At 41.8% G+C, this 22,990-nt stretch overlaps 2 protein-coding genes across 6 annotated transcripts in view; both read right to left on the bottom strand.

Annotated features, from left to right (window-relative positions):
• LOC118386654 (solute carrier family 35 member F6-like) overlaps window positions 1-22,990 on the bottom strand; it is a 379,817-nt gene that overhangs the window by 24,976 nt on the left and 331,851 nt on the right. The window lies entirely within an intron of this gene.
• Window positions 173-21,350, bottom strand: LOC118386659 (transport and Golgi organization protein 1 homolog). 5 transcript variants are annotated; one of them, XM_035774377.2, is made up of 26 exons: window positions 20,706-21,348; window positions 19,682-19,815; window positions 18,021-18,107; window positions 15,817-17,887; window positions 15,223-15,525; window positions 15,002-15,132; window positions 13,131-13,256; window positions 12,987-13,008; window positions 12,774-12,862; window positions 12,590-12,667; window positions 12,350-12,460; window positions 11,829-11,900; window positions 11,608-11,712; window positions 11,368-11,490; window positions 11,110-11,191; window positions 9,225-9,277; window positions 9,011-9,101; window positions 8,794-8,932; window positions 8,416-8,608; window positions 8,165-8,232; window positions 6,652-6,740; window positions 3,009-3,068; window positions 2,857-2,903; window positions 2,614-2,670; window positions 1,364-1,721; window positions 173-1,207 (listed from the first exon to the last, which is right to left on the bottom strand). In XM_035774377.2, the coding sequence occupies exons 1-26, from the start codon at window positions 20,824-20,826 to the stop codon at window positions 987-989; spliced, it is 5,031 nt and encodes a 1,676-aa protein (XP_035630270.1). In that variant the 5' UTR covers window positions 20,827-21,348; the 3' UTR covers window positions 173-986. The 5 variants fall into 5 exon arrangements, 3 of the variants coding, with proteins under 3 accessions (XP_035630270.1, XP_035630271.1, XP_035630272.1); XM_035774378.2 differs by lacking the exon at window positions 2,614-2,670; XM_035774379.2 differs by lacking the exon at window positions 19,682-19,815.

The following is a 22,990-nucleotide window of genomic DNA, read 5'->3' as shown; positions in this document are numbered from 1 at the left end:
ATAACAGTGTACATCATAACATTCCAGATATGCCAATAATCAGACAAGTGTTTTGGTAGCAGTAAATAGTCAGTGGGTACAAAGAAAAGTTCTGGGACCTACAGAGAGTAAAACATTTCTAACCAACGCATGCAATGATATACATTTAATGCAAATAGTCTTTAGTCATGTGCAAATTTTTTGGGGGTTATTTTCTTTTTATTGATAAATACAAAAATGTGATGCATTCCTGATGTAACAAAACAAAAAGAAACACACGAAACAAATGTAATATGACAGGTGTTCAGTTAGTGGGTGATTACTGGCCTTTCACATGTAATACAGCTACCCATAACAAAACAAAATGCACTGTCAGACATTTCCTTTCAAACTAAAATGGATCGTAAAAGTTGTCATACGCGTAATAGAAAACTGCAGTACCTTTTACCGGTTGTATTAATAAAATGACCTAAGAACAGTAAAGTACATCTGACTTTCAACTTCCCCAACTTTCCCTTTCAGTTCATTCTGAAGAGAGTTTTGGGAAGAGCTCAGATAATATGGAACTTCTGAAATGATTGATCAAGCAACCCAAAAGCTTGGGGTCCATTTGTTTTTAATAATAATTTCCACAGGAAACAATGATAACATTGTGAAATGAATACAAAATCAACATAATAACCTTTTAAAAAGCTCAGTCACACAATAGAAATGTTATTGCACAATAGGACTTCTTGCAGAGTAACAAGCCTCAGTACTACTCCTCTTCAAGTCTATTACATTTCAGACACGAAACATAAGACATTGATTTTCTGATGCTTTATTAGGAACTAACTTTTTAGATACTTCTGTTGTTCGCAAGTATATCATATTTATTTTCAGCTAATTAAAAAACAAAAAAATAAAGAGATGAATCGTGGTTGATTAACTGTAGCTGGGTCGTTAATGGGTGGTAGGTGTCTAAGGCTCTGCCATGGCAGAGCTGTCTGAGTCCTGGGGGGCAGCTGTTACCTGCTGGGACCTATAGTCTTGCCCCTGGCCCTGGGGGCCAGCGCCGGGCTGGGGGCCCACTGAAGAGTCATGGCCATGTGGGACCTGTGGCTGCACAGGGAAGTCTCTGGGGCCGACATGAGGGTATGGGGCCACCCCGGGGGGCAGGATGGAGTGATCAAGTGGTCCATAGTGCACGTAGGTATGTGGGGGTCCCATGGGTCAGGCCATAGGAGGGCTGCCGGAAACACCAAGGTAGAAGGAAAAATGAACATACAAATGAAATATAACACTGTAGTACCAACATAACAATAGTATTTCAGTTGTGGTTAGCGATGCGAATAACAAAGACTCAACTTGAGATAAAAGCTGGGGGCCAGAATTCACCACCTACCGAATGGGGGAGGCACCGGTTCATAGTGAGAAGGTGGAGGAAGGTACCGGTTGTGTGGGGAAGGGGGACTGTAAGCACCAGGAGTTGGAGGCCGATGTCCGGGTGGTATCATGGGACCAGGCGGGTGTCCGTTCGGCGGTGGGGGTCCAGGAGGCATCATGCCTGAGTGTCCGTTGTCTGGTCGGTACACGGGAGGCATGAAGGGTGGGGGAGGAGGGATGTGGTGGGGTCTGGGAATGGGACGGTAGCAGAGTCCGGAGGGCTGGCTGATGACTGGTCTGAGGGGGCCGGGGCTTGAGTCGGGGGGGGACCTGATGGGAGAGACCAGCAGGGAGCCAGGACCCTGAGGTCGAGTGTTCTGGAGGAACAACAACAAAAAATATTAAAAACAAAGAATAGCAATAGGTCCATTGTGCTTGTAGCCCTGCTGCTGGCACTAACAATGAGAGCCCCTTTCATCTGATTCAAACAGTTTCGTTAGGTTAGAACAAAACAAACAATTATGCACTGGTGAGAAAGACAACAATATCCCACAATAATAAGTCAAGTTACACAGTCCCACAAGAATCACACAACCAAGTCCTACGCACAGATTCAGAATCAGGACCGTTTCCACAAAGCATTAACCTCAAAACACACACAGCTTTAAATGATAACACATTTGAGATGTCCATTATGTAGTTGTGCTGAAGTTATGGCTTTGTAGAACAGTGTCACCAATTCATTCAGTGGGGGTCAAAGGGAGGGTGGGTGTTGTAATATAGGGAAAAAATAAAAAGGAGCTTACAGACGGGCCACGGGGAGCGGCAAAGGTCTTCAGACTTCAATGGGACTAGGGCGGCAAAAGGCAAGCAGTTATGCAATTGTTGCCGTTCGTGGTACTCACTCCAGTGAGCTGCGGCGTTGGCTCTACGCTCAAGGCTTCAAAATATGCATGGTTGACCAATGAGCAGAGTCCATCTCGCCAACCAACCAATGTTTTAAATCACAACCGTCGAGCTGACAACAACCGAGACCGCTGGCATCTACATACAGTAGGCAGAAATGTTCAGTTTACTGCAGCCCGTCTGTAAGCTCCTTAAAACAAGCAACCACGCATGTCAGAATCCAGCCAGCAATGTTAAGTCTGACAACCCTGTGAAGCCACTACCCAGCTGACTGCCACTCCAGCCACTGATCCACGGCTGGGGTAAGCATGCTCACACACACATCCACATCCCTGCCACTGCTGCCTCCAACATAATACTCACTGCCTCTGGGTTCTCTGTGGAGGCCTGGGCCTCAGCCTGTGACTTTAGTGGAGCGGTCTGTTTAGTGCAAACACACCCACATGAGGAACAGGGGGGAGAGATGCACATAAGACCTTAAGGACTCACGGTGTTTCGTTGAAACTTTCCTTCTCTAGTTCCATGTCACTTTTTCCCTCCTGACATTGTTACATAATAAGGAAGTAAATAACCTGTGGACATTTTCAGTCAATTTGAGACACTTACCGAGCGGCCCAGATCGCTTGGTGAGGATGTACGTGGGGCCATGGTGTCTGTGGAGGAACAAAGGGCAGAATGATTAGAGGAGATTTAGGATAAGGGCTCGATTAGGGATAATACCACATCAACCCTAATTGACAAAAAAATACAATCCCTACCAGGTCTAGAAGCCACTGGGTGTTTGTGGTCAGGAGGGTAACGGCCGCGAGGTCGTGGTCCTGTTGGACAATAAATACACGGTGATACATCAACGTAAAACACTGCAATATTCTCAAATCTTCTAGAATGTTAACCTTGGCCCTCCTGGTTGTCATTAGGCACCTGACTCAGGACCACGTTACTGGTTCATGCTACCATCTATTTATAGCAAAGTCTGGTCTATTTGCAGTCCGAGGAAAATGTTTGGTCATGTCATGGTAGGATATTATTCTTCCAGAACTAGAAGTACCAGTACCCGAATATTTGAGATTCTTCAAAGAAGCCACCCTTTGCCTTGATGACAGCTTTGCACACTTTTGGCATTCTCTCAACCAGCTTCATGAGGTAGTCACCCGGACTGCATTTCAATTAAAAGGTGTGCCTTGTTAAAAGTTCATGTGGAATTTCTTTCCTTCTTAATGCATTTGTGACAAGGTAGGGGTGTTATAAAGATGGTATTTTACCAAATAGGGCTAAGTCCATATTATGGCAAGAAAAGCTCAAATAAGCAAAAAGAAACAGTCCCTTACTTTAAGACATGAAGATCAGTCAATCTGGAAAATGTCAAGAACTTTTAAAGTTTCTTTAAGTGCAGTCGCAAAAACCATCAAGCTCTATGATGAAACTGGCTCTCATGAGAAACGCCACAGGAAAGACCAAGAGTTACCTCTGCTGCAGAGGATAAGTTCATTAGAGTTACCAGCCCAAATAAATGCTTCAGAGTTCAAGTAACAGACACATCTCAACATCAACTGTTCAGAGGAGACCACGTGAAGCAGGCCTTCATGGTCGAATTGCTGCAAAGAAACCACTAATAAAGGACACCAATAAGAAGAGACTTGCTTGGGCCAATAAACAAGAGCAATGGAGATGACTGACAGAAATCTTTCCTTTGGTCTGAAGAGTACAAATATGAGAGTTTTTGGTTCCAACCGTCGTGTCTTTGTGAGATGCAGAGTAGGTGAACGGATGATCTCCATATGTGTGGTTCCCACCGTGGAGCATGGAGGTGGTGTGGTGTTATAGTGCTTTGCTGGTGACACTGTCTGTGATTTATTTAGAATTCAAGCGACACTTAACCAGCATGGCTACCACAGCAGTGATACGGCATCCCATCTGGTTTGCGCTTAGTGGGACTATCATTTGTTTTTCAACAGGACAATGATCCAACACACTTCCAGGCTGTGTAAAGGCTATTTGACCAAGAAGGAGAGTGATGGAGTGCTGCATCAGATGGCCTGGCCTCCACAATCACCCGACCTCAACCCAATTGAGATGGTTTGGGATGAGTTTGACCCCAGAGTGTAGGAACAGCAGCCAACAAGAGACTGTTGGAAAAGCATTTCAGGTGAAGTTGGTTGAGAGAATGCCAGGAGTGTGCAAAGCTGTCATCAAGTCAAAGGGAGGCTACTTCAAAAATCTCAAATATATTTTGATTTGTTCAACACTTTTGGTTATTACATGATTCAATGTGTTGTTTCATAGTTTTGATGTCTTCACTATGATTCTACAATGTATAAAATAGTACAAATAAAAACCCTAAAATGAGTAGGTGTCCAAAGTTCTGACTGGTACTGTGTGTATGTGTATATACAGTTAGGTTGGAGTCATTAAAACTCGTTTTTCAACCACTCCACAAATTTCTTGTTTACAAACTATAGTTTTGGCAAGTCGGTTAGGATTAAGTTCATCTCTAGGAGACAGAACGCATCTCCTTCCTGAGCAGTATAACGGCTGCGTGGTTCGAGTACAGGCTCAAAATGGCCAGAAACAAAGACTTTTCTTCTGAAAGGCCAGCATCCCGGAGTCGCCTCTTCATTTGTTGACGTTGAGACTGGTGTTTTGCGGGTACTATTTAATGAAGTTGCCAGTTCCTCAACGTGTGAGGCGTCTGTTTCTCAAACTAGACACTAATGTACTTGTTCTCTTGCTCAGTTGTGAACCGGGGCCTCCCACTCCTTTCTATTCTGGTTAGCGCCAGTTTGCGCTGTTCTGTGAAAGGAGTAGTACACTGCATTGTGCGAGATATTCAGTGTCTTGACAATTTCTCACAAGGAATAGCCTTCATTTCTCAGAACAAGAATGGACTGGCGAGATTCAGAAGAAAGTGCTTAGTTTCTGGCCATTTTGAGCCTGTAATCGAACCCACAAATGCTGATGCTCCAGATACTCAACTAGTCTAAAAGGAGGCCAATTTTATTGCTTCCTTAATCAGAACAACAGTTTTCAGCTGTGCTAACATACTTGCAAAGGGGTTTTCTAAAGATCAATTAGCCTTTTAAAATTATACACTTGGATTAGCAAACACAACGTGCCATTGGAACACAGGAGTGATGGTTGCTGATAATGGACCTCTGTACGCCTATGTAGATATTCCATCAAAAATAAAAATAAACTTTCCAGCTATAATAGTCATTTACAACATGAATGTATACACTGTATTTCTGGTCAATTTGATGTTATTTTAAATGGACAAAAATAAATGCTTTTCTTTCAAAAACAAGGACATTTCTAAGTGACCCCAAACTTTTGAACGGTAGTGTATATTTTAAATATAAAAATGTATGGAATGCATTAATCCCACAAGAGAAAGCAAAGGCTGAAGCTTTTGTAACCTAACGAGTTGCCACACACAACAGCTGAACACAACAAAAACACCACCATAATACTGAAAGAGCAAGAGGCATGCAAGAGCGGTTATTCCAAATTGTGAAAGCAAACGGGGGCATAGGAGCATTCTGGATCGTCTGGACACGCAAACACAGGTGAGAAAGATGGCAGTAGAGGGAGAAAAGATGGCAGTGAAAGAGACAGGAAAGAATGTCTTCGAAAATCAGAGAGGACGTAATCAGAAGGCAAACATTAGGAAGAGGAAAAGGTCAGAGGTGGGTACCAGCAAGGAGCAGAATGAGAGCAGTAGGAAGAAAAATAAGTGAATTATTGAAACACCACAGCAGAGGTAAAGACAGGGAAAAGGAAAGGTGAAAAAGAAAGCGGGGAGTCAGGGCTTACAAGGGTGAACAAGGGGGGGTTTGATTGGCTGAGGGATGGTACTGCTCGGCCAATCAGCAGGGCCAAGGCTGTCCGGGCGGAGGTTCAGGAGACTCCCGATAGGGCTCGTTCCTTCACCCCACAGGGGGGTGGCACCCGTGAACTTCGATCATGAGAGGAGGGGGAAGGGGCACCTCCACTCACAGGTGAGGGCCCGTACTAATCACCTGTTTAGCAAAACCATTTAACAACAAAACACTGTCAGTCTCTCCACATTGGACCAGCTACAAGGAATACAAATCAAAACCTCAGGAAAACATGCATTTCAGAGGGTGGAAGTCAAACAGCAGATGGGGTATCAGACAGTCAAAAAGTCCAAGATCTAATTTGAAACGCAGTCACAGCTGATATCCAACCGACAAGACAATAGAAATGTCCAGGAACGTTACAGAACGTTCAGATAGAATGATTCTCTGTCCTCAAGAATAGTGTCATATCAGCCCTATTCATTTAATTTCTATCTGCAAGATATGTTCTGACAATTTTGCCTTACTGAATGCAGACGTGCCAGTCGCCAGCACTAAATAACGTGAACTGAGGATTGGTTCTTACCTCGTCGGAGAGGCATGGGAGCCATCCCAGGGGTGGGCTTGAACAGAGGCCTACGGAGCTCATTCAGCTTGCTGGACATGTCAGTCAGTCTAGGGTGAAAAAGAGACCAGGCATTTAGATTCTCAATACTGTACCTCCAAATCTAGACTAATACAGCTTGCAAAACTGTGACCAAAACACTTGCATTTGTGGCCATTCGACTTGGCAGTGCAACCTTTGGTTCACAATGCTTCTCTTTTTACTTTACTACTATGACTCATTCAAAAAGAAAATGTGATATTGACCAAAAATAAACCAAATGAAAGGATCTGACGGTCTCCATTTTGAGTGAGCAATAGGTGAGGTGCGCATTCTAATTAGTACAACCATATGACCGCTGCTTAAAGTGCAATTCGGAAAAAGGCAGTTTGCAAAGCAGCTACTGTTGTTCTAGTTACAGAGAGGAGAGTCACAGCTTTCTGTGAGTATACAATTACATTTCTCAGCTTTCAATATGGAGCTCATGGCACCACTTAACAACCGGAGTAGGCTATGTAGTACATGGTTTTGATGCGCCCGTGGAGTGCACCATTTGCAGTGAATAGGGCTAAATCCAGTAGCCTGGACGGGCCTAGTGCTGGAAATCTTTTGTAAGACATTACATTTGCTAATAGATTAGCTATCTAGTAACATTAACATATTTAGAGTTAGCAATCTAGATAAGTGTTTTGAGTTTCCACTTCCTCAGGTGGTGAATAATATAGCCTAGGTCAAGGTGTGTAGGCAGACATATCGGATCATTTTGGATCCTAATTGGACAGGTTTCACATCAAAATACCAATCATGCATTCCCTGGATGTGTTAGAAGAAATATCTTACTTTTTGAATCCTAGAATACCACCTCAGTTCGCTTGTCACTGGAGAAAAAAAATATTCTACTGGCTACTGTTGATAGTGTACAAAAAAAGAAAGCTACAAAGACAACTAGCACTCGTCTTGGCTAGCCTACTGTCGACATATTGAACTCTCCTTCAAAAAGCAGTCTGTCTTAATTAAGGGACAAACATACTAAATGTAAAATAATCTTTTACAGGCTTACTTTAGAAAATACATTTCCGCACTTCTAACAAACAGAGCAATGTCTTAAATTGCAAAATTCTATCATACAGCTTTTTAATATATCATTAATTAATAACCAAATGTAGCCTATTACTAGCTGAATAGAGAGAGAAAGCATGCATCTCAAAGGATTTATAAACTTCCACTGACAAAAAAGTCACATTGCACCCTGAGTAAATCTATCCAAATCAATGTTAGAACTCAAGGGCATGCTAATGTAAAGATGGCTAGTCATTATTAGCCTGGTTCTGTATGGAATGCAGGTACATTGTGGGACACAGGTCAGGTCATTATATCCGTGCAGTGGCGAAAAATGTATGCAACCAAATCATGTGCTGGTGCCATCAACTAAATAAGCCTTGAGCCCTGCATTGGTATAGCCCAATTGAGTCTGTTGTATTAGTGTTGCACTCACAAGTTACAAAGGTTAGTGTTTTGCTTCTTCTCGTCGAACAGAGCTCGCTCTGCGGCGCGTACAATCACCTAGAGAGAAGGAATAGACATTTAAAATCTCCTGTTTTGGACTAAATTCACCTTACAAATGACTGGCCAAACAGATGACTTTTAAAAAAATGTCCTGATCCTAATGTATGTGCCACTGATGGGGGTTGAGAAATGAGACATGTTTCTTTAACAAATGGACTAGAAAAGTTGTATTGTACAAACCCAGTTCTCGTGAGATTTCTGCTCCTGCTCAATGATCTGGGCTTTGTAGGACTTCTCAGTCCGTTTCAGCTCATCCTGGATCTCTTTAACGCGCTGCTTACACACCTTGACCTCCTCCTCTAGGGCCTTGCTGTCCACCTTCGTCAGCCGGTCTTCCTTGTTGGGGCGCTCAAACTCCTCCTTGGTCAGCTTCCTGCAAGGCGACACAAATTAAATCAAACTCTACTTAAAGTCCATTTGAAAACCTCACAGTAAAAGAATACAGTAAAAGACAATAATTTTTATTTTATTTTATTTTTTTACATGGTGTGGAACCATGGAGAACAAACCCTACTATAGTATTAACGCATGAACTGCACCGCTTCTGATTCTACTTACTGCTGCAAAGCGTTCTCCTTCTGCTGGTACATCTCGGTCATGATGTCATTCTTCTGCTGCAGGGTCTTGTACTGGTTCTCCAGGTGGTTCTTGTCACTTTTCACCAGCAAGATGTCATGCTCCAGCTTCTGAAATTGCTCTGTGGTCGAAAACAAGTTGATAGTGTTGAGAGAGAAAAGGTAGTGATGCATATCAAATTCTAGTTGCTGGGACATACCTTCCAGCTCTTTCCTGGACTTCTCTTCGTTCAGCAGCTTGGTCATGAAGCGATCGCGCTCTTCCTCCACAACAGACAGAGTGGCCTGGACCTGTGGAAAGTTCTGCCAACAGTTAGTGCAAGAGCTGACACACTTCTTGGTTCTGAGCACGAGTTTTACCTGCCTTCAGGTACACAGAAATCTGGGTCCGTTCAAGAAAGAACTCAGTCTTACCCGAGAGACGACCATCATTTGCTTAATGCGGTTTTGGATGATGGTCTGCTTGTCTGAAACAAATAATTGTAAACACAGTGACACGTTTCAGGAAAGTAGGCGTATGTACCGCGTCAATAATTCACAGGAACATTTGAATGTATAACTATCAAAATGCGTTTTTGTTTTGCAAAATGCCTTCTGGTATGTGAACTTCCATGTGCCTTAATAACAAACTTGTATACCATCCGTAAATACGAGTAAAAATTGTAAACTACGAGCCGAGTTAGTTTAGCCACGGAAAAAGGAAGGAACCTTCCCTTTGTCTTGATTGGCTGAGATAATGGATGAGCTGGACGCGCCATTAAACGAGTTTGGATTGGTCTGCCATGTAGCACGCTTTGGTCTATAACATGAGCTTCTCAGTATGTAATCCTTTCTAACGCAGCTTTTTTGAAAAGATGCTCTCCACATTTAGGAGGACCAAGTTTTGAAATCAGTGGACTGTCCGGTGGAAGCAGAGTATGATAGCAAAGTAGATGGAGAAAATTCAGTGGTTTGATTGCAAATATGCAGAGTTTCTAATTTTGTCAGAAAGTCGTTTTCTCATTGCAAAATAAAGCATATTGTTAGCTAGCTAACGTTAGCTGGCTGGATCGCCAGCTAATGTTAAGTGTATGATCTGTGTAATAATATTATTCATATCGCAGATGCATTTGCATTTCTAGTTATAGCCTAATGTTAGCTAGCTAGGTTAACATCGAACAAGTTGGTTAGTTTTAGCTACCAGGGGATTCATGCAAGGTAGTAACGTTATGAGTTGGGATTATGGTTAATTGTTTAGCTAGCTAGTCTAAACAAAAGACTCCACTATGCAAGTAACCAGATTTTATTTGATATGTGTGTGATCACCAGAGACAGTAATATGTGAAGAACATGACCTGCATAAAAGTCTAAATTAGGATATAACGTTAGGCCAACGAGACACTGTCCAAGTACTAAAATTCTCCAGTAGAATACCCTGCTTTTACTTCGTCACACTAATATCCGTAAGCTATTTTCTTAATTTGTATATAATGATTTTGTTGTGAGTTTATTTTCCTGTAATAATGAATACTAGTTAGCTAAAGTTAAGACTTTGTCAGGTATATGATATGGTCATTATTTGAACTGGCTAGCCAACTAATAAGCTAGAAACAAACAAAACCATTGTTTAGAAATTCTTGGTTTGCTAGATTGACATATACAAAATTCCATTTTTAAATGGTTGGGTTTATTGGTGTTAAAATACACCAATTATGCTATTTTGGACCACCAGGCTGCTGATGTCATGCGGCCTGTCGTTTTTGTGATTCGATTTTTTCTTCATAATAGAATGTTCATGTCACTGCGACAACTGTCTACAGACATGTCGATAGACGTAGTGTAAACCAGCCTTTAGTCTTGAAATCTTTGGTTGTTTAGTACACGACCTCACATGTGAATCCTTAAAGAGATGGGTGGGTCTAATGTTAAAGAGGGTGTGGACAATGCTGAATGGGTATAGACAAAGAGCTCTCCAGTATGAGTTACAAGCTATTAACTTTCAAAGCAGAATTACTTTCCCATTGTTCCTCAACTGTAATGTATGATATACCATTTTGTTGCTCCAAGTCTCTACCTTAATCCAATGTAAAAAACAATTAAACATTTTGCTACATAAGACCAAATCACATAACAGTATCCTAATCAGAGAAGGCTGGTGGGAGGAGCTATAAGAGGACTGTCTCACTATAATGGTGTAAACGGAACGGAGTCGAGCACACTCCATGTTTTTCATTCCATTCCAGCCATTACACGGAGCCCGTCCTCCTATAGCTCCTCCCACCAGCCTCCTCTGATTAGGACACAGTGTCAGGTGACTTACCGTTAAAGGCTTCCCCGTTAGCCACAACTCCACCTTTCAGGTCATCGCAGGCTTCCAGGTCTCCTAGCAGGTCAGATAGAACCTGCCAGAGAGGTTGAGAAGCACCAATTGAGACACTTTTTCCCCTAGAATCAGTCAAGAAGTATTTTTTTGGAACATAATAAAGGTGACATGTTTCTTTGTCATCAAGGTGCATTTGAGAAGGTGTGAACAGGAATTGATGTGTGTAACAATATTGTAACGTGTAAAAAAAAAAACCTCAACGTTGTGGTCCTTTTGAACGAGGGAATCCTCCAGGTCTTTCTGAGACTTGTGGTAGACTTTGATCTGCTCTCTTGTCTCCCTGTGCTTCTCCTCCCACAACTTGGCAGCATGGTGCAGCTGTAACAAGGAAATGAGGTCATAAGGACGGTGCTATGCAGGCCCTGCATGGCCAATGAGTCCTACACAATGTCTTGAGGCTTAAATTGTGAATCGTTGTTCCATATTGGTACTCACCGAGAGGTTCTCCTCCTTCAGGGTGGCAATATCCTTCTCCAGAACCTGGTGCTGGACATTCCGGGCATCTTCACGGAGCTTGACTTCATCCATCAGAATGGTAGACTACAGGTTCAATGATAAGGATAATTAAAAGGAAATAAACACTTTACATTTGATTGTTGCAATGTTAATATATTTGACATATTTTCATTGGGCATGTTCACGTATATGACATATACCTTTGAGAGTGTGTCCTGGGACTTCTTCTTGCTGCGCTTCAACTTCTCAATGGTTTTGTCCATTTTGGACATCTATGGGCAAAGATAATGATAAGCATAATGACAACCATCTTTCTCTGTGCTCAACAACGAGCCATCCTATTTAGGATAGTAGCTGGCTAATAGTAGCTGCCTATGCTGTCTACATCACGAAAGCAACTGCTCTCTTAGGGTGTCTCTTTCGTTTGCAGGCTGTCACTTTCTCTCTGTGACTGCCCGCACAAGTCCAGGTAGCTGTAGGTGTAATGGATTGTGGTCATTTTAGTCAATAACCACATTTTCTGCACTAAACTATGTTGAATATTTATTTGCCTGTTGAAAAGTCCCAAAGTTTGTGCTTGATTTGATTTCTCTCTAGAGAAACGGCACATTGAGCTCACATAATAAACTAACTTAATGGGATTCAAATAATTGAACTGACGTCAGAGAATTGGTTGTTCTGAAACATTTTAATTACAGCCAAATCGCTCAATACTACTCACCATATCTTCATGTTTCGCAGTATTGGCCCGCTCTTTGTCAAAGGATATGGCGAGTAAGTGATTTTCCGCATCCAGGCGCTCATTTTGTCTCTCAATCTCTTGCACAATATTCTATTGGATAGAAAAAGAAAATGCATAGTTAATTTAAACATTATGGAGAAGAAAACAATTATAATGAAAAATAAAATAATTGTCAGCATGACAATGACATGTGATCAAGATAATATTTCTCAGAAACACCTCCAAATCCTGGATCTTCTCCAGAGATAAAGTGGCAGATTTTTCAGACAGCTTTTGATTTTCTTTAAGATCTTCGCCCTAAGGGGAACCCAGTAGAAATATACTGTCAAAACATTATGTCCCTTAATTCACATTGAACTCAAAATTCTGGATCTTAAGTCAGTGAAAAGTCTCTGCAACTTACCCGTTGCTGCAGTTCAGCGACCTTTTGGAGTATCTCCTTCTTCTCTTGTTCAAGCATTTTCATCCTGTCCACCAGCTCTTTTTCAGTAGCTAATAAAATACATGACAAGAACATAAAATCAGTCATGGTTTACACATGACAAGGACACCAGCCTGTAAGCAATATGAATGAGGATTCACTATGCACCCTAAATAGCCAGAGAGAAGAACTTACTTAGATATGACTTGCTTTTGACCTGTGAGGAGGAAAAGAAAAGTGGCCAGCAAACAGCCTCCTCAATGGTAGCATACAATACATCATAGAATAACATAAAGCAATCAGAAATTATGAAACGGTAACTGTGCAACAACGACTTACAGATAGAATGCTCCTCCAGAAGAGGAAGCCGATGACCCCGGCACCTGCAGTGACCAGCACGGGTTCACAGAACACGCTGTAGAAGTCTGGACCTGGCTTCCAGTGCTCTGGCAGGCTGGTGACCATCTGGGGAGAGACAGGTCCAATCAGTATTACGACAGCACATGTCAGGCATATCAAATAAGTTGGGTAATAGTTGGCCTGAGATGACAGAAGAAAATAAGTGATGTTAAAAACATTGAACTAAACCATCAGGCATTCCAGTGTTCTGTTTACAAGCATGGCTAATGGATATCCCACTGAGCACCTTCTAGGTCAATGCAAAGAGGCATATCTTCAGATCAAATCAAGGTGGGTTTATAAATAGACATCGCCTATAACCTAGTTGTTGATCAAAATCAATAGAGAGAAGATTTGCCTTGACCGTATGTAATCAATTGGGATTGGATTGGCCTGGGGTCCTAACACTGCCCATCCATGGTGACCTTTGCACAATACAGAACTTCCATCGCAGTCTCTCAGTGAAATTCAGGGAAAGGCTAAGTGAATCACCACAGAGTGGATCTAACTAACAAGCCTTAGGCCTATGTGGATTGAGAGTGCAAAAGATTGCATCATGTAGCCTTTCACCCTGTAAAATGGCCAATAAACAAAACAGATGATTACATAACATATCACTAGACATGAGCCATGTGTCGATTTTAATGGCATGTAACCTCAGGTGAGAGTTATGTAAGGGGAAGCTGTCAAAGCTAAATTCAACAACTTGAAGGTACCTCTCGATCTGAGACCCAGATACAGGAAGAACAGATACTGCTAGTCTGGAAAGTGAGAATTTTTTTTAACGAGGAAGAGGACAGGCAAAAGAAAAAATCGAAACTAAGAGCAATCAAGTGACCCATTCTAGGCTGCAACTATTTGGGAAATGCATTAGGTATTGTTGGACAAAATCATTCCCCAAGACAATTAAGTTGCCAACAAGATTCAGTTTCAATGTAGCTAGCCAGCCAGCCATATGGCAGCCTAAGACTTGACTTGCCAGCTAGCTACATTGTAGCCAACTACTTACATATTGAAGTACAAGACAGACAGTTGATCAGATTCTGTCATCAGCAAAGTGGGTAATGGGGTTGTTTCTTCCGAATCCATCGCTACCGTACGTTACTTTGTCAGTTGAGCTGGCTATCAAGTTAGTTTGGCTTGTGACTTACAATGCAACTCGTTTGCGTAAACCCGAAAATCCTAATTTCACCAACGTTGTCGACTACTGGAGAGGATCCTTCATCGTGGTTCTATTTACCCAGGAGAGGACAATATGTACCTATCTTTCTAGCTACTATAACCTAAGCTTGAAGGTTAGCTTGCCTATGCTGGCTCTGCTTCGCCAACAACATGTCTACTAAGCCTCCTTTTAGAGTTCTGAACGCGATTACTCTCTACGCAAAGCCTGGTAAAACGAGCGGCGGAGTCATTTATATCCCACTCAATAAGCAAAACACCGGCTGTGGACACTTAACTTCAGCCTACACTTCACTAGAACACGTCTAGTGCTTCTACACCTGCATTGCTTGCTGTTTGGGGATTTAGGCTGGGTTTCTGTACAGAACTTCGAGATATCAGCTGATGTACGAAGGGCTATATTAATAAATACATTTGATTTGATTTTGATTTGTCTACAAAAAAATGGGAAAGGATCACTGAACGGGGCTGCATTCAGTGCCCCCCCCCAAATAAAAATAATACATGCATTGTCCCAGCAATAATAAAATAAGTATGAATACTTGAGTCCTAAGCACTACATGCAGGCAATTAGTCAATTACAATGGAAAGGAAAGCCCATTCACAAGAGAGAAATATATGAAGTAACTTACCATAACACCATATATTCCAAGATACTCATAAAACTGGGTGATGAGACGACCAGATAAAATTAGCACTGATACGAATGATGAACCACTCTGCTCATCTTCATGGAAATCAGTGACAGGTGACTCCAGAGATCCTGGAAATACAGCACAAGCAAATTAGGTTAATGCATACAGTTTACATCTCACCACAATTTCAAACGTAGGGAAATATAATGAACACCTACCTGAGGGAGGGTGATCCATGTCTACGCTAAGTCCCATGTCCAAGGTATTTTCAAAAATAGTTTGAGGGCCCCTCTGGATTTCTTCTGGAGTTTTAGAGCTTGCCTGATTGTCTTCGTTTCTGTTCAAGTACCCACTATCCTCCTCAATGTCCATATCTGGCATCTTGTGACCATCATGGGCAGGCTCCTCAGGTGCCTTAGTCTCTTCACCCGTCTCGGTCACAGTGAGGTTGTCCTTGTCTGTGTCCTCCACAGACTGTGGGAATGTCTTCTCTTCCTCCGCATCATCAGACATATTCCCATCTTTTGAAACATTCAGAGAGGTGCAAACAGTGAGTAAATGTTCATGTATTACAATCTAACTGGCATTGTCAGGAAGTGTATTTGTTCTGTCAACAGATTACGATTTACTTTGTTGTACTTCTTGGGCATTTCTTAAATACAGCTTATTCTGCAAACCAAATCTCCAGGCATTATTATCATGTCATTAGCAATGTAATGAGACTTTCCAAATATTTATTTAACAAAAGGTTTTAATCCTCCTATACTCTGACATGAACATAAACTGAAAAAAAACAACAAAAAAAACATTACCTGTGTCAGGGTGTAGTTGACTGCCCACTGCCATGGGAGCACTGTTTCTGGCCGTAGTGTACTTCTGACTCAGGGTGAACACCAATTCCCGGAAGTCGTCCAAGATGGAAGGTTCCTCAACAAACTCACCAGCCTCCTGCTGCAGGTCAGCGTTCTCCTGGGCATCCAGCATCCTCTCAATCTCATCCAGGATTGGGGTTTCAGAGGCTTCCAAAATGGCTTCCAGCACCTTTTCAATGTCCTCACTGGTGTTTGTCTGGGACAGCCGGGCAGCCTTCAGCTGCAGGTCAGAAAACAGGAATTCCACCCTATCCTCCTCCTTGAAGTGGTCTCGCAATAGTGTCAGCCTCAACACATTGTCACTGTATTCCGTCTCCTTGTTTGGAAGGGGATCCAGAACTTTATCTTTAAGTGAGGGTGTGTGGCTTTCAGCATCATTTTCAGTCTCATGCACCTCAGGTTCTATGTCAATAGCCTCGTCATGTTGGACCACATCCAACACATCACTGGATACAACATCGGTTTGTGTATAATTATTGAGTTGCTCTGACCCAAATTCAGATAGACTTTCTGTGTCATTTTCATCCGTGTGCTCAGTTTTGGATGAAGACAATACTGCATTTTCATCCTCTAGCAACTGTTCCTCAATCTCTTCCCACTCTAGGTGTATTGAATCATCCTCTATGGGGAGTTCAAGATGGCTCTCTTTCACCATTGTGTTTTTACTTGGATCTGGGATCTTCTGGTATGGTTCTCGCAATAGTCTGAAAAGCTCTGTACCACCCTGTTTAAATGTATTCTCTACTTGTGAGAAATCTATTGACTCCTCTTTTTGTATGGGGAGTTCTTCAACAGCTTGTTTCTGCTCTAATTCTTTAATTTTACTATCAAAGTCTGAGAGCATGTCTGTCTGTGAGAGCTGTTTAAGGACTGGGCTGTCATCTACTGTAAGATTCTCTGCTAAAGCCTCAGTGTGTTCAAAGGGACTCACCTCATCAGCAGGAGGTGTTGAAGGTTCAATGTCAGCTTCTTCAGTTTCATCCTCAAACTGCAACATCTGAGAATCCTCATCAGTTACTTTGACAACATCCTCACTGAAATTAGAGTCTGCAGGTTGCTCAAAGATTAGCTCAGAGGAAGTAGAACAGCCACATGACTCCTTGGGTTCTTCAATTTTGGGAGGCTGCTCTGGTGTAATCTCACCTTCGTCATCCTCCTCATCTTCCTCTGAACTGGCAACATGAGCTATTCTTTCCCCACCACTGACAATGTTGAAAACTGTATCACCAAATGCAGACCACAGGTTATTGTCCTTGGAGTCCTGTTTCAGTGTATGAGGTACCTCTGATAGACTGTCTTCCTCTGTATGATCAGATTCCAGAATGTTCTCGTGTTCCAAATTTGAACTTTCCTCAGAAAAAGCCAGCAATGGAGTTTCCCTGAGATGATAATCACTTTCCTCATCCTGCTGATATTCAGTCTTGTCACTTTCCTCGTCATATGGAGTCACCTTCCAAGTGTCCTCATCATTGGAAGTGACAGCATCAAAAGCTATTCCAAGTGTGGTTTCTAACTCAGGATCATCTTTGGATAGAGGTTCTGAGGGGGTTTCTTTGATCTCACCTTCCTCTGGTTCAACAATACTGTACGGCACAGAGTCCTCTGTCCTCTGCTGATCTTTCTGAAGGTAATCTTTGATCCTCTCAGCTGTGGTCTCAAATACAGTGTTATATTCCACTCCCTTTGTGTCAAGAGTTTCAGGCTGAGGCAGAGAGGACTCTAAAGCCTCAAAATGTCTCAGATCATCATTATCTAGAACCTCTACAACCTTATCAATGTCCTCAGGAACATCCCTATCTATCTCATCATTTTCTAACAATGTCACTTCAGGTGGAGGCTCATCCACTTCCACCGTGGTGCTCTCAGCACTTTTGTTTAGGTAAAAAGTCTCTGTGGTTACTTGCACAGATTCCTCCTTGTCTGTTAACAATAAAGAGGAACCTAACAGTGAATCAATGTCATAACTGTCAAACTTATCATGTCCAGTGTCAAAGCAAACAAAGTCGGTTTCCTGAAAAGAAAAAGAAAACATTGTTTGAGTCATACTACCTATTTCAGAAAGAAGTTCAGTCATTCCAGATAATGTTTTAAGCAATGATGCATTGGCAGTAGTGAACTAGGCCTACATCTATTTATTGACTTACCTCAGCAGGAATCTCCAATTCTTTTTCAGTGTATATGTGATTGATTACGAGTTGGTCCTTATTGAAGTAACCAAAGCGGTTACCAACCTATTGTAAGAAATGGAAACAAAACAGAGAATGAAACATGTTAACAAAACAGAAAAAGCTTCAACATTCCTTCTAGACTGCAATGTTATCACATAAAGTACCAGTAAAAAAGTTTGGACACACCTACTCATTCAAGAGTTTTTCTTTATTTTCTACATTGCAGAATAATAGTGAAGACATCAAAACTATGAAATAACACATATGGAATCATGTAGTAACCCCCAAAAAGTGTACAAAAAAATATCTAAATATTTGATATTTTTCAAAGTAGCCCAAATCAAATCAAATTTTATTGGTCACATACACTTGTTTAGCAGATGTTATTGCAGGTGTCCCAAAATGCTTGTTGTGTTGTTGAACCAGGAATGCTTTTCCAACAGTCTTGAAGGAGTTCCCACATATGTTGAGCTCTTGTTGGCTGCTTTTCCTTCACTCTGCGGTCCAATTCATCCCAAACCATCTCAAATTGGGTTGAGGTCGGGAGATTGTGGAGGCCAGGTCATCTGATGCAGCACTCCATCACTCTCTTTCTTGGTCAAAAAGCCCAAAACAGCCGGGAGGTGTGTTGGGTCATTGTCCTGCTGAGAAACAAATAATAGTCCCACTAAGCACAGACCACATGGGATGGCGTATCACTGCAGAATGCTGTGGTAGCCATGCCAGTTAAGTGAGCCTTGAATTCTAAATAAATCACAGACAGTGTCACCAGCATAGCACCCCCACACCTCTTCCATGCTTCACGGTGGGAACCACACAAGTGGAGATAATTTGTTCACCTACTCTGCATCTCACAAAGACACGGCAGTTGGAAACAAAACTCTCAAATGTGTACTCATCAGACCAAAGGACAGATTTCCACCAGTCTAATGTCCATTGCTCATGTGTCTAGGTCCATGCAAGTCTGTTATTATTATTAGGGTCCTTCAGTAGTGGTTTCTTTGCAGCAATTCAACAATGAAGGCCTGATTCACACAGTCTCCTCTGATCAGTTGATGTTGGGCTATGTCTGTTACTTGAACTCTGTGAAGCATTTACTTGGGCTTCAATATGAGGTGCAGTTAACTCTAATGAACTTATCCTCTGCAGCAGAGGTAGCGCTGGGTCTTCCTTTCTTGTGGCAGTCCTCATAAGAGCCAGTTTCATCATAGGACTTGATGGTTTTTGCGACTGCACTGTTCTTGCCATAATATGGACTTCGTATTTTACCAAATCTTCTGTATACCACCCCAACATCGTCACAACACAACTGGCTCAAACGCATTAAGAAGGAAATAAATTCCACAAATACAATTGCATTCCAGGTGACTATCTCATGAAGCTGGTTGACAGAATGCCAAGTGTGTGCAAAGCAGTCATCAAGACAATGGGTGGCTACTTTGAAGAATCTAAAATATATTTTGATTTGTTTAACACTTTTTTGGTTGCTACATGATTCCATGTGTTTTCCAAAGTGTTGATGTCTTCACTATTATGCTACAATGTAGAAAATAGTACAAATAAAGTAAAACCATTGAATGAGTAGATGTGTCCAAACGTTTGACAGGTACTGTAATTAAATATTAACTCATACTTACACTCCCTGCCCATATATTTGTCCTTTGGCCTGAGAGTTTATAGTAGACATATATAGTCTCTCCTTTTTTAAATGGAAGAAACCGACAGTCTGGTCTGGTGAAATCGCTAAAAGCTTTCCCCTGGCACAAGAGCACTGTGGAGAGGAATGATTCAAAGATCAGTTGTTTCACCCCTACCAAAGAATTCAGCCCATTACCTCAGCGTCCACCCTTTGTGCCCCATGCACAATCAGGGCGTGAATATAATACAAATCACGAAAGCAAACCTTGTTTTACCTGCTTCTCTTTTTACAGAGCCATAGTATCCAAAAGGAAAGCCAAGCATTAAGGGTAAATAGAATATTGTTTTGTCTTGATAAGGTAGATGTAAAAAGAGAAGAACTTGCAAGCAGAGGGGTTAATGACATGCCAGTATTTTATGTAAACAATAGCTAGCTTTATAGCTAACCAGGCCTATACACCATCTTGCAATTTGCTTCCTAAGCCAACAGAAGTTTGATATATTTATGGTCCATTTAGTAAGTAAATATAGAGGTTGATTACAATCAAGCTAACATCTCTTATTATGTGTAGCGAGCTAGTTAGTTTAGAAGACTGCCAGATCAACTGGCAAGTTGTCATGTAGCTAGTTAGTCAATGTTCACAAGTTTGGAGTAGCTATGGGCCCTTGTGTGGCTTTGCCTTTGGTTTAAAAATATATAGGCCGAAAGCTTGTTTACATTGTGCAAGCTACTAACGTAGTTACTACAGAAACAGTTGTTGTAGTTCCAGAATTTGGCAACTAGACAGGCAGTAGTCAACACAGGCTAAGACTTCGCTTCGGCTACAATTAAGCAAGCTTAGGTTACAATTAAGCAAGTTTAGGTTATTATGTATTGGTATTTACAACTAACGTTAACGACAGCTGCGCTAGATTAGCCGACTTCTTCCCTTTGAAATGACAACACCGGTCAAGCTAGCTAGCTAGCTATGGAAAGATGGAAGCAACCTGCAAGTTCGCTTGAGTTCAGCGCCAAGTACTTACTACTGCATTCCTCGTCTGCACAGCTTTTGAAGTCGGAGAATCTGATTTCGACTGCGGCTTTGGATATGAAATGATGAATACATAAAATAAAAATGTATACGTAAGAAACATTTACAGCCATGTTGGTAATTGGGCTGGCTGGTTCTGCTAGAGCATGAGCAGATGAAGCCTACACGTCGGCAAATCCAAGGCTGGAACAATTCGTAGGATGTTGATCGTAGAGGCAAATATCAAAATCTGGGCAGATAATGTCAAAAATAAGAGCAAGGACATGAAACCAGAACGCATAATAAAAGCTTCTTATTGCGTCACGATTTTAAGTTCTGATTCGGATTTATCACGTCTTTGTTGGATAGAACTAAACCGTCCACAAGTTTACTGACAAGTGAACGCAATATCCCATTCGATTTGACGATCTGACTACCGCAGATTTATTATGATACATCAAAAGCACATGTTGTTTTGGTACCCAATGCCTGAAAAACACAGGATATGTCTCACATTTTCAGGGTAGTCTATAAACTACATTTATATTAACATGTAAAAGTCAGAATTGATCAAATAAATGTTAATACAAATGCCTAGTTGCTGGACGAAGCTACGGGTTGGCGATCCAGTTGTTTTTGTTTCACCTGTTATCAAAATAGTAGCCACTCCCACCCGACTAGACTACAATCCCCCCATTAAACCTGAGGACATCATTTTACTCATATTTGGGAGGACCCTCAATGACGGTAATGATCCAAGATGCATGTCATTGCCAATGAAATGACAAAAAAAAGCATTGCAACAAATTACAGGCCTATACAAAATACAATTTATTTAATTACATGTTTCTATTTAACATTTATCTAGGAAAGTCAGTTAAAAATAATTTATTATTTAGAATTACGGCCTACCCCGGATAAACCCGGACAACGCTGGGCCAATTGTGCACTTCCCTCCATGGGGCTCCCAATCACAGCTGGTTGTGATACAACCTGGAATCGAACCAGGGTCTGTGTAGACAGAAGCTGTTTTTCATTCTCTCGATCTCAAGGCCATCAGACTGCGAAACATCACTAGCACATCAGAGGCGGCTGCCTATAGACAAATATTTGGAATCAATGCCAATTTTAGAAATGGATCACTGCCACTTTAATAATACTTCCGTATCTAGCATTACTAATCTCATCACGAACCAGCTCGAAGTTCGTAACAAAAAGGAGACAAGGTGGAGATAAGGAATAACAAAATATATTTATTAACTGAAGTAAACTAAAAACAATTAACAATGGTGAGTGGTTGTGTGCATAAAGGTGATAATGAAGTGTGTTGAAAGGTACCAAAGCAACCAAATGGCCACAACCAAAATCTATAAGTGTGCATGCATGGAGAGTCTCCCCAATGAATGGGGAATTGGTGCATTTATCCGGGGACACACCCGGGCCCAGGTGTGTCCCATGTCGCTGACGACCCTCCCAGCTCCGCCCGCCAACATCCTAATAAGGAAAACAAGAGCAAAGCGAAAGAATACGGCAGACAGAGCAGGAGGGTCGTCACAAACTGCACTCCACACTATTCTACGGTATCTTAGTCACTTTAAAATTGTGTTTACATATTGCATCACACCATCTCATATGTATTTCTGTATTGTATTCTATAAATCAAATCAACTGTTATTAGTCACATGCGCTGAATACAACAGGCGTAGTAGACCTTACAGTGAAATGTTTACTTACAAGCCCCTAACCAACAATGTAGTTTAAAAAATACGAATAAGAAATAAAAGGAACAAGTAATTAAAGAGCAGCAGTAAAATTACAGTAGTGAGACTATATACAGGGGGTACCGGTACTGAGTCAATGTGCGGGGGCACTGGTTAGTCGAGGTAATATGTACATGTAGGTAGTTATTAAAGTGACTATGCACAGATAATAACAGAGTAGCAGCGGTGTAAGGGGGGGGGGGCAATCCAAATAGTCTGGGTAGCCATTTGATTAGATGTTCAGAAGTCTTATGGCTTGGGGTTAGAAGCTGTTTAGAAGCCACTTGGACCTAGACTTGGCGCTCCGGTACCGCTTGCCGTGCGGTAGCTGAGAGAACAGTCTATGACTAGGGTGGCTGGAGTCTGACAATTTTTATGGCCTTCCTCTGACACCGCCTGGTATAGAGGTTCCGGATGGCAGAAAGCTTGGCTCCAGTGATGTACTAAGCCAGTCAAGATGCTCTCGATGGTGCAGCTGTAGAACCTTTTGAGGATCTGAGGACCCATGACAAATATTTTCACTCCCCTGAGGGGGAAG

The sequence above is a fragment of the Oncorhynchus keta genome, chromosome 8, assembly GCF_023373465.1.
Source record: "Oncorhynchus keta strain PuntledgeMale-10-30-2019 chromosome 8, Oket_V2, whole genome shotgun sequence".
In the NCBI taxonomy this organism is placed as follows: Eukaryota; Metazoa; Chordata; class Actinopteri; order Salmoniformes; family Salmonidae; genus Oncorhynchus; species Oncorhynchus keta.
Note: the sequence above shows the minus strand (reverse complement) of the source record. Positions and strands in the feature narration are given on the sequence as shown.

Coding starts and splice junctions, on each gene's coding strand:
- LOC118386659 (XM_035774377.2), bottom strand. CDS start 20,826: ATGGCTGTAAATGTTTCTTACGTATACATTTTTATTTTATGTATTCAT. Junction 12,863..12,986: donor CAAAAGCAAGTCATATCTAA/GTAAGTTCTTCT, acceptor GTATTTTATTAG/CTACTGAAAAAGAGCTGGTG. Junction 2,671..2,856: donor CAAGCGATCTGGGCCGCTCG/GTAAGTGTCTCA, acceptor TGCACTAAACAG/ACCGCTCCACTAAAGTCACA.